Consider the following 12284-nt stretch of genomic DNA (forward strand, 5'->3'; position numbering starts at 1 on the left):
TTCACTTTTTTTTGTTCATTTAGCTACAAGCTTACAATTGATGTCCAGATATTTAGTTTGACCATCCCAACACTTCTTACCGACTGACCTGCACATTACGTCATGCAACTGCCCCCCCAACCTTCTTCTTTAGTTGCAGCTTTGAGTTTTGATGATTTACCTCAGATGTTAAAGCATGTGTTTGTTAAGAGTATTTATTTCTGTATTAATTTTTTGAGAGGTCCTCCAAAGAGCCAATTTGTCCTGCTATTATCTCTCTGTACACATTTTTAGATTTGCTAGGGTGCTCTTTCTACATGCTAATGTGGAGGGGTAAGGATAGGGCAAGGTTTGACATGTAATGTCAGAGTGCATGAAATTACAATGTATCTAGATGCTCCAATTACATAGCACTCTGTGAGAAAGATTGACAAGTGAGGGGTTAAAGGTCGCTCTTACCACATCCTCTCCATGACTCTCCTCCTCCTCCTCTCTGCTCAGTAAATCCAACAGTCTGTCTTTTACCACCTGTATATTCAGGAAAATAAATGTCAATAGGCGTAACTCAGTCTGATAGTGGAGATCTCAACTTGTAATTACTGACTGCACAGGAACATTTAACCTCAAAGTAAATCCAAATGAAATGGCTGATATGTCAACAGGATGTAAGCTGTTAAAATAGAGCTACGTTTGTCATGAGGGTACCCATCTCCCAATGACTTCTTTATGGTAATAATAACAAAAAAATGTTTAAATGACTTTTCCTGTATATTTTCTGTAACCCTAGGGGAGACAAAGACTATAGTGTGCCTATCAGACCCCTGTGCAGCTGGGAGCAGCACAGGAACCTTTAAAGAGGGCCAGAAAGTAAAGCAAAGGTAATGGAAAAACACAAGTACACATTCTTTCATCTCAGCTGGCTCTGAAGTAAATCTAGTTCTTGCATCAGGTATTTGAATCAGTGACATTGTTTTCTGCTGTCACCTTTCATGGTCAAGGCAATAGCTCTTCACTGCAAAACCAGAAAACAGGAGCTCTCAAAATTTGATGTACAGACATAAGCTTTGAGAGCCTGCAGAGGATTGTGTGTGTAAGAGCAAGGATGAAAGTAACAACCGGAGACTGACCTCATAAGCATAATCAAACAGCTCTAGGATAGTGAGGATGCTGGCTCCAATGAAGAGACCCATCTGGCCTCCAATATCACCTTTAGAGGTTCACAGCCACAGGAGAAGTGTAGAAAGAACAGAGAAAAATTACTTATATGTTTAGGCTTTTTTGGAGGAACATTTTTTGCAAAAGTTGTATGACAGAACATCTCAACATAATTGTGGTGCAAGACAAAGTGAAATGCAAATAATAAGCCACAGCAAGAAACACAGTTAGACTTAGACACACACCAAGGTACACTGAGAATAACGGGCCAATATCATAGCTCTTTCCCAGGCATTTTTTTACGACCCGACTCAAATGAACCCAACTGGCAATGCCAAACTATGGCCTCATCTTTGTTTTTTTCTCCTTCATTGTTGAATTGTCAAATGTAGCTCAGTGCTAGCAAAATCTCAACATTTCACAGAGCCAACATTTTGTTAATAACTGTATGTCACAAACACCATGACCATACAATCAGGCATCTTTATATTTCTTATCCTAATCTGCTGCCAAGGTGGGCAATTTCCCTTTAATTGTCAAACAGTTTTAAAAGTAGCATGACTGGAGTAGACTGGATTCAGGTTTGGAAAAAAAAAACACAAATCTTACCCAGCAAGCCTGCCACCTCGTAAGCTTTCTTTTGCTCGATGGTCTCGTAGTTCAGAGCCTCAAAGAACACGTCCAACACCAAAATGTTATCTCTGCAAGTGCAAACATTGGTCATTAATCCTAATGAATGAGTGATGCCTTGGCAAACAACACAATCAGCAGCAGTCTGTCCATTTCCTACCAAGCTGAGCAACCACGGAAACACAGCCAATGTGTGGGAGGAGGACACGTGTGTTGCAGTAGCTCATCTTTTCACAGGGATAACAGTATTTAAAGGAAGAGTCAAACAAATCAGCTGCATTCATTGTGCCTCTTCCACTCCAATTATACTTACTTGTATGCTTTTGTAAAAAACTAAATCAAAGAAGATTGCTTGGAATTTACGAGAAAACACATATCTTTGTAAATTCGTATTGTTCTTACATCTTACAAAGATATATCTGCTGTTAGCATGAGGGATTAAAGGATCTAAAGGTTTTCTGGCATTTTCCCATCAGAGACAAACCATTGTTGGAATTGCTGCTTATCAGTTTGCAAGTGGTTTCAATTGTTTATTTATATCTGAATTAAAGCATTCATTTATTCCAAATACGCATAATTACGTTTTTTTGGATAGCAATTTTCAAAAGCAGTAGTCACAAAGTGCTTCACAACAAAAGACAAAATAGACTTAAAAACAGACTTGAAATGCAAACTTCAAGCTTAAAACATTTAAGACATTTAACAAGCAAGTCTAAACAAAGGGATTTTGAGCTGCTTTTTAAAAGTCTCCACAGTGTTCACAAATCTCAAGTCCAATGGGAGCAACTTTTAAAGTTTGAGCTCTCCAACTTTAAAAGCACAGACTCCTTAAGTCTTTAGCCTGGAGCAAGGAACAACTAGCAAACCCTGATCAGAGTACAGCAGAGATCTGCAGCTGAAGTGAGGCTGCAAAAACCACACAGGTAAGTATTGCCCAGGTAGGTGAGAAGTAAATTGCATTTTTCAAGAAGAAGGAAATTAACCAATAAAAAACAGCTCCAAATGGTAAAGAGAGTAGAACATTCTAACAATTTACATTCAGGACAAGAGTCAAAGTCTGGTCCATTGAGGATATATCTCTAAAACGACTGGCTGAGAGGATGGATGTTCAGAGAAAAAGCAACAGACCCAGGACAGAACCTTGGGGAACACCACAAAACATTGCTTAGTTATCAATCATCATTACAAAACTGAACGGTTAGAAGAGAACTCCTGAGATGATCAAATGTTATGTTATTAGCAGTTAGGGAATTCTCCTTATCAATCGAACATAACGTGCAAAAGCAGAGCATCAATTGGTGGTTTGTAGGTCTCTCACTGGCTACTTACGTGATGTACTTCTCAGACTTGTTGAACTTCTTCTGCAGGTAGCGGGCAGAGGTCTTACTGGGGATTTTAACCATGGACAGCTCTTTGTTGTAGCGGGTCATGTTGCATGGCGTCCTGCAGAGGCAGTTACTGCTCTCTACAGCCGACAGTTTAGCTTTACAAAGGAGGGGGCAATGGAGATGGGAGGTGTGTAAAATGTAGGGTGAAATGGAATGATATGTTGGTGGATTGGTTGAAGAAGATGATCAAAAATGCCCTTTTAGAAACAAAATGAGACATTTCAGGAAGACAATATTTAGTTTTAGCTAGTTTGATGGGATTGAGGGATTTACACGTACACAATATCAAACTGGCAAACCAAAGTAAACTCTTTAACTTCTGCTAGACTAAACAACTTCTTTATTATTTTAGCTCATTGTTCAGGCTGCAAAAACACATGTTAAATCATAGAAAAAAGTTTAAAAAAGAAAGCAGATGTCAATTGTTTACTACATGGCAGAGAAACCTCAAAAGTCACATAAATATCGACAGTTCTGAAAATAATTAAATACAATCATTTGTATAACTGTAGAGTCACTATAAGCTTCTAAACACATTTGAATCTCAATCAAATAAGACAATTAATATGTATGCATCAATAAAACATCTTGCTTCTTAAATATTGAGGATATATACATTGCTATTTATTTGGAAATGTCGTTTATACAATAGGTTGTTAGTCAATTTGAAGTAAAATCAAACTTTTTCTCTATTTCTTTTATGAAATGTAAAAGACTAAACTATTCAGTGTATAAAACGTCTTATAACAATATAATAATATATAACAAACATAAACATTTATGAGGGCACACAATTATTGAGTGATTAAATGAGTTCAGTAATCTGTAAAAATTGTGTTTATCCTTTCTTATTTGCACGAGTGGACTTCCACAACTGAAAGAACATAAATTGTGATAATGTTTCAGACAGTCAAATCACAGTCCATAACTTTTAATTAGTCACCTATTGTAATGTGTTAGTGCCAGCTGTACAACTATGCATTTGCACAGCTGATTAGCGTTAAACTAAACTACAGGCCTAAAGCTTTGCAGCTTTGTGCTTCGAGCATCAGGCTTGTATATCTTCTGACAGAAACTGTAGAATGCATTTAGCACCTCTTTTCTATATCTGTAATCCGTCCTGTTTTCAGTTGTCAGGGGTCACACACATACTGTACATACAAACACATGCATACAGGCACCACCCTTGATTGCACACATGGCCTCATTCATATTGCGCCTTGAGTCCTGCAGATGTTTACTCCATATAAGCTAGAACGACAGTTTAAGTCAATGTCATTGTCAAAGTCACAGAATGTAAAACGGCCAAACACAAACAAGCCCTGAAGCAGCTTCTGTGAAAACAGCCTTCACCCTGACAGAAACAAAGTACTGATGTAGAAACGCCATTCTCTATTCAGGGATCTGCTTAGGCAGTTTTAAAAAGAAAAGAAACTTAAATGCACTGAATGATTTCGTGTTAAGCCCAGAGCCTTCTACATAACACCAACTTTCTCACGCTGATGGTAATGTTAAGCGACACAGGCTTTTCAAATATAGCTCCATCAAAAGCTTCTCCAGCACCGAGGCTACTACTCCTCACAAATCACTTTCTAAAGTTGAATTTATGAAATTGCAAAGTTTATATAACGGTTTTAACTTCGACAGAGAATTGTGTCACTTCTCACTAACAAAAACTTCCCTCTCTTGATTTACAACCCTTATTCTCTGAATGTAAATGAGAAGTTGTTATGCTTATTTCTTACTGAAAAAGCTCTGTGGCAGACCTGCACTTCACAGAGCACCAGGCAGAAATTCCCTACGGCACACTAATAGCCGGTGGGGCCACACAGTCACGTAATAGCCATAGGAAATTTAATATGGCCTCTCAGTGGTCTCTCATTTTTATTCAAATGATACATTATTGGATCGACAGGACCAAAGCCGTGTGCAATAAAAGGATTGATTTCTTTCTCTTTATCCACCTTACTCTCGTTTTCTCTCACATACATTTAAATCAAAAATATAAAAATTACCATAATATATTTATCCATGATAACTTAATTAATCTGTCTGTAGTTAGACAATGAAAGCAAACACTTTGTAAAGGCAGTTTTGGAACATCAAATCCTAGGTTAAAGACATCTCTCTATTTCTTAAAAAGCAAACGATAAGATAAGCAAGTTGTTCACAGACAACAAAAGCAGCTGTCTTCTACCAAGATATATTTTCATTGCTGTCTCCAAAAGTTTAGTGACACAGCTATAATGACAGAAAAACCAGATCAAACTTGAGTGAATTATTCTCTGGTGGGTAAAACAAATTGGCACTGAGTTTAAAACAAGAATTCATTTGCATCCAATGATCTAAACTGAGTGAGTGTTAAGATTGTGAAACCCATACTGTTCCAAAAATAAGCCAATTAAAGGAAAAGAGAGGAAAGAAGCTGTCTGGAATAAGCACCAAAGCCCTCAACCCCCATTCTGCACAGCACAGTGTAACGTGGTATCCAGTGCACGTTAATAGCACGGAGCTGTAATACACTGAATGCCTTGATGGCGTAGGAGCCTGCAGCCTTAATTCTAACAGTCTGAAAGTTTTGTTGCCCTTGGCTACATTGCTTTTGTAGCTTTCTGGTTTTCATGGATTGATTTTCCCTGCAGGGAAAGAGAGCAGAGAGCCGGAAGTGGAAGGAAAGAAAGTTTTAACTCCTACTGCTCAGAAGTTGAGGTTGATAAGTTCTTACGTTACTTGGTATCCTTTTGAGCAATTTGTTATTTATGTATTATTTATGTATTCATCATACATTTCAATTATGTTCAAATGGCTTTATTCCATATTGTATATTATAATATGCTATAATTTATTAATAATTATGTGAAGAAAATGAATTAATCTTCAGTGAGTCCCTTCAATCATAAAGCCTTACCGCTGCTTTGACTTAAGTTGCCAACAGGCCATAAAGTCAGAGTGAAACCGATTACAAGAAAATATATATTCATAATATTTGGTATGTAGGTATTCATATGGAAGACATCATTTATGTTTCATAACGAGTCCAAAAAATGTGTACTATTTAAAGGGCTTAAACTGACCAATGTGGATTAAAAAAAAAAAAAAATCCATCTAAAAGGAAGCAGTGGACCCAGGCGGATACAACCCAATTGGGTCATATTTGTTCATCACCACGGCAACACTAGAAGGATGTATTGCACGGTTATGCCATACCATTCTTTTATTATCCCCCTTGGTGTTCACAGCCATGCATTTTTTTCCTGATACAGAGCTCCGATGGGCTGCACACATATTGAAAGATCTGGAGTCACGTCAAGGTAACTTAAAACACTATCTTGCCTCGTCTCATTGCATAATAAATTACGGCTGTGCAATTGCTTTTTTATGTGAAATGAGTCCCCAAGAGAGGAGATTGCACTGAACAAAGGGTGTTGAGTGTAATGGCTTTGTTAGATGTGTGTTGCTGAGAAAGAGAAGACCACAGAGTATTCTTTAATGTTTTAGTGCCTGTTTTGAACATCAGCCTATTAAATGGCGGGCATTAGTTGTAATCACTGCCATTTCAAATGTTCAGACAGGGCAAACAGCACCTCCATTGCAAAAGTTAAACTTGACATTGTAGTTTTAAACACAAATTCAAGGTTGTCATAAAAACAAACCAACCTGTTTTAGGTTAAGGTAACAAAATTACTCTGTAGCTGTAGGTTAAGGAACAGCTCATGCATATTCTGGTGGAAAGCTCTCAGCTATTGACATTTTGGTAAGCCAACCCTATGTACGACCCCTAAAGTATTTTTGTGTCCTGCAGATAAGATCCATGTCTTTCTGATCCCGCTGATACCTCTGGACTTTTAAACACTTACATGGATTCTAATTAAGAAAGTCATCTTTATTTCATGAGTCACGTCTAGGGTCTTAGGCTTCGCCAAAAGGTAAAGCTTAACACTGAAGCATCAGGGAATTTTCATAAGTAATCAGAGCAGAGAAAATCAGTTCAATATCTTAAAGCAGCTGGACGAGCCAAGATAAAAAAAAAAAAAAAACATATCGTAAAAACTTGATTTAGAAGGAAAGGCTGCCAAAAAACCTCTTCTATAGTTGTTTAATTGACTTCAATGACAGAAATATAAGGCATTATCTATCTGACCAGTCATCCCTTAAATTCAACTCTCACACTGCAGTCCCTGTCTGCTCCGGTGTTGATAGCCGACTTGATGAGCTCTAGTCACTGACGGGGAAATATTGAGATTCATTTTGATCTTTTGATACATTTGAAAGTTAAAGGGAAACTTCCTGGCAATTGATTAACTTCATGCAAGTCATCTAAAATACTTGTTTTGCGACAGACAGGTTCAGATTGCTATTAAAGGGTCTGACAACATTAAACTAAGTGAATTACAGAAAACATTCAATGTGTTTCTTCACCTTACGCTTTATCCAGTCTGTTTGTTTATGTGTCTTACCAAGTTTTGCGTGTGGGTTAGGCTTCATGCACATTGTTAAAATCAGCTAAATATTCAGACGTGACATGCTTCCACCGTTGTCTTCCTGCAACAAGTCCCTCATGGCATGATTTAATAGGATACAAACTGAAAAAACCTTTCTCTGTAGGGTTATTTCCATAATGCTGTCAGACCATTATAATGCCATTCTGAGCCTGTCAGTGGCAAACACAAATAGTGTGGCCATAAAGATAACTTACAGCACCTTTTGCTGCTGCAGTGTTCTTGTTCAATAGTGTAGAAATTAAAATAGTTATTGTCCCCATTTGTCACTTGGACAAACACATGGTAAATTAAGATCTAGGTTGAAAAGCCTAAAGTTTTCCTTTAACTAGTTTAAGTAGTTTCCGCCATTGATCATACTGAAAATGCTGTAGCCTAACGACAGTTTGTGTGCCTGCAGAGTCATTTTTGACAGCTTAATTTCCTTTTGAAATGATAAGGGACAGAGAGGAATGACAGTATCAAACTCCCAAAGAAGACATGTTTCCTACTATAGTGCTTTGGATTTACTCATGATATACTGTAGCTGCTCTTGAGCTGAGCTGTCTTAAGCTTAACATTCTCTGCTGTGTTGCTCATCTTTAAAGCAGGTTTAGCATTAAAGCTATGTATCAACAGCAAAAAAAGATTATCCCAAAATATATTCCGAGGCAAATAATGATATGTAAACCAGGAAATACGGCATGAATGTCATCTTAAGTCATGTTCGTGTGTACAGTATGTGTAGGCTTACCAAGTGCAGGCTCAGCACAGTCTTTGTACTGCTCAGGCGTACAGTAAGAAGCATCACCTAGAAAACAGTTTGAAAGGAGAAAAATTCAGTCAATGGTAGGGTTTAAACATTTAGTTCTTGAGAGCTTGCTGGATGAATGTAGAAATACAGCACGTTTGCTCCAGTCCAACACATATCTTTAATGCCAAAATCGTATCCAGTATTGACTTGGTCTATTTTTCATTTTGTGAGTTGAAGTCAGGCCAGTGATGCTTACCAGGCATGTGCACCATCCGGCAGTTACAGTTTTCTACAATGTAACGTGTTTCACAGTCGATCCTGCAGGCGGTAACACTGTAGACCTGGAAAAAGCCGGACTCCAGAGCCTTTGACTCACACTCTCCCCACGGGGGAGGCAGATAGGTTAGCTACAGGTGAGAAAGGAATGTGGAGGTTAATTATGGCACCAGAGTTTCTGCAGGTTTAAAAAAATGAAATGGCTTTTTTAATTACATAAAAGTGCAAGTTAATGCGTTATTCACAGAAACACCAGAGAAAAGTTAAGGAAAAAAAAAACAAAGAAGACAATACTGCTTTAAAATACACGTTTGCAAGCTGTACAGTACATACAGTAACAATAAGTCCAAGATATATATTATATAATAAGGTGCATCTGGATACATTGCGAAAACAATGGATGGATTCAAAATAATCAATTTCAGTTAATCCATGGTTTTGCAATAACTGACATTTAAAAAAAAGGATAAACAGTCTGCTCAATGCAAATGATCTCTAGCATCACCTTAAAGCCTATATCCATAAACACAAAAAACTATGACAAAAAATCCTTTTTAAGGGGTTAGAAATGAACTATTTTCAAGACTTGTGACCATCTTAGATACAGAGGAAATCCATGTATAATGTGGACAGATCCCGACAGCATCCCTCCTAAATGCGTTCCTTAGTCCTTGAAACCCAGCCAGAACAGAGAAGCAGAAGAGACTCTCAAAAACCAGGCAGTGTGGAAAACAATTCAACAGATAGCCAGACTCTGTCAGGAAAGATCCCACAGCACCTAGCCATGGGAGCACAACAACTCCAAATGCTTTCCTCCTGCTCCTGTGGCTCAGAGGGCTGGGACAGCAGATGAAGAACGAGGGACACTGGGCAGAGCAGTGTGGAGGCCCATCTGCTCCAAACACAGGCAGCGTGCTCTAGCTGTGCACTCGCTATCCATCACCCACCACCCTCTGCTCCCCAGTTCCCTTCATTCTCACCACAATGCATCCCAATTGAGGACTCTTCCTCTGCCAACAGTGCAATGTTTTGGGAAGAGGCAAAACACAACATCCTGCCAGGTGAAATTTGGCGTCAGTTTACTTGTTGGTACTGTCAGTATTTGAAACCCTGCCCTTCCTCTAAGGCAATGTTGTATCTGTGTTTCTGAGTTTAAAGCTTTAGGTCTTCAGATCATTTCACAGACACGTACAACGATAAAATTGAAAGACATTCCAAACAGCAACCTAGCATGCTGTATATTTCAGCGTCCAAAAGCCTCTGGCCTTTTTTTGGCACAGCTACAATGTCTCCTTTGGTTATTAAACATACCCTTCCTGAAGTCAGCAGCAAGCACTAGTGATGAGTTCCGACATCCAGATGTTAATAATTGTATTAGGGATTTAAGAAAGGTGCTTCTGAGCAAGGCTTGACCTTTACAACCACCTTCACACCTCAGCTAATCTCAATTTCTGGCCTAATTAGAAGTGGCTGATTGGAGATCGGATTATTTCTCTGTAATCAGATAATCCAAGGAGCTCAATATCACTTTTCAGTGAGTTTGAACCTGTTGACCTAATTATGGTCTATGTAATAAGAGATGCGGCCTGTGGCCTGCTCAGGGTGTTATTAATCAGCGTTTCATTCCCCTGTTGTACCAGCTCGATGCTTTAATTAGGCTTTCCGGGTAGGTCGACAGGGGACATTGTTAAACAATCTGATTTGAGAACAGGGGGGGTTTTTACTTTTCATTGTGTAATGGTGGTCTGAAGAGCACTGGTTTGAAATGAACCAGAACAGAAGCAAGACACACAATTAAAAAAAAAGAAGAGCCCTGTGCAGAGTTAAAATCGAATACAAAGACTGAGCTAGAATCAGGATGCAGCAAAGGAATAATGCTATCATTAAGACTTTTTCATTCTTGGGAAGAATGGCTTTCTGACCCAACGGAACACCATGCCCTTTCAGCTACATTCAAAAGCCCACCGAGGGGTCATTTCTATGTCTAGGGAGCTTGCATTTTATAAATTGCCTGTCTGCATGTGAACTGATTCAAACCTTAACTATAGGCTGTGTACTCTTTGCCTTTGGCTAACTTGATTAAGCTGCTTTGATCAAAGTCCAACATTTTTAGCCAAAATTAGCTGATTTAAACTCTTTGTCAAAGTCATTTTCACACCGAGACTAATCGACATCATTACAGAGATCCATTAATCACCATTTCTTTAAAAAACATGTTCCTCAAGTTGTTCCTCAACATGTTCCTCCCTTACCAAATCTCTGCCCTAGGTACTTAACTCAATCGTCATAATTAGGGTTGTTTTGGGACATATTCGAAAGAGCCCTTCGGGATTCAGAAGAATAAAGCTTGAAAAGACAGGTTGGAACATCCAGCAGCAGGTGGGATTTTCTCAGACTTCTGATACAAAGTGCAGTTCTGCTCCAATTAGTTAAATTGAATACGGTCCCCACTGTGTGTGCTTGTGGAGCGGGGCAGTGTTCCCAGCAGGCAGGCAGGCAGGCACACAGGCAGAGGAGGGACTGTCTTCACCCTTGTCAGTCACAGAACTGGGCTGACAGGCGAACAGAGATAGAAACCCAGGAGGCTCATTACCCAGGAGGCCTAAACCTCACAGGATAAATCTCCTTCTTCCTGCCTAACATTCAGGTGACTCTGCATTGCAGCACTTCACTGAGCTTTAGTGAAGCGAGGTTTGCAATGAATTTCAGTCACTCCCTTTCATACCATTGGAACCATACTTGCATGCACTGTGTGGCTGGATAATGTAAATCCCTACAACTTGTGGTGGAAAATCAACCTATAATACATCAACCTATTTGTCACATTATATTGTGTAAATATTGTCTTAATTTAAAATTTATTTTTTTAATAGTCTTCAAAATAACAAAATAATCTTAAACCATTTGTGTACGCTTCTCTGTCCTTTCATCCCCAACCTCAGCTGTCACAAAATAAAAAATAAAAATCTAAAGCTTGGTCCAAAACGTTGTCATGCATTTGCCCATGTTTAGGCAAAGAAATCATTTCCACAGGAGGAATTGAGCTTGGGAAATAAAATGTCTCTACATGCCTACCATTATTATGCAGAACAGTTCTCTTCTTCACATGATGATTAAGAAATCAAGTTTCTGGAGAAAGCCGACTGTAACCCAATTACTTGAAGTGGCTATAATCAATACTTACATAATACCAAAGGATCACATAATTATTACTACTGGGGATGAACCCACAGAGAACTATCACCCGACTCTGCAGTTCTCCGATGTGAAGGCTCATTGCTTTAGTCTAATGACTGGCTATTTTTTTTTTTGTGGCTACAATTTGCAGGGGTTTTGAGTGAAAAAAGCTCTTAAAAAGCCTGGTTGCCAAAGGAACAGAAACCACATTGATATGCTGGGGAGGTAGGCTATTTTAAAAATGAGAAGACAATGACAGAGATCTGTCTAAGTATGGCAATCTAGTCAGCTCCGGCTGTTTGGCCAGGCAATACATTTCTTAAAAGCTTAACATGGGAGCAGAACAAGAAAAAGAGGTAGATAGGTAGGCAGGGAGAAAAACAAAGGTATGGACACGGTGACAGACAGAACTAACATCCCTGGTAAAAGGGATTCTTAAACGATACA

General features: G+C 38.7%; 1 protein-coding gene across 6 annotated transcripts in view; it reads right to left on the reverse strand.

Annotated features, from left to right (window-relative positions):
- Positions 1–12284, reverse strand: part of asic2 (acid-sensing (proton-gated) ion channel 2) — a 317943-nt gene that overhangs the window by 2196 nt on the left and 303463 nt on the right. For all 6 annotated transcript variants that reach the window (XM_063903273.1, XM_063903269.1, XM_063903271.1 and 3 more), the window contains 6 exons: positions 8641–8791; positions 8385–8441; positions 3094–3247; positions 1744–1835; positions 1107–1186; positions 439–507 (listed from right to left, as the gene is read on the reverse strand). In XM_063903273.1, the coding sequence (XP_063759343.1) occupies positions 439–507; positions 1107–1186; positions 1744–1835; positions 3094–3247; positions 8385–8441; positions 8641–8791 (603 nt within the window). The remainder of the gene's footprint in view (positions 1–438; positions 508–1106; positions 1187–1743; positions 1836–3093; positions 3248–8384; positions 8442–8640; positions 8792–12284) is intronic.

Source organism: Eleginops maclovinus, chromosome 16 (assembly GCF_036324505.1).
Source record: "Eleginops maclovinus isolate JMC-PN-2008 ecotype Puerto Natales chromosome 16, JC_Emac_rtc_rv5, whole genome shotgun sequence".
Classification (NCBI taxonomy): Eukaryota; Metazoa; Chordata; class Actinopteri; order Perciformes; family Eleginopidae; genus Eleginops; species Eleginops maclovinus.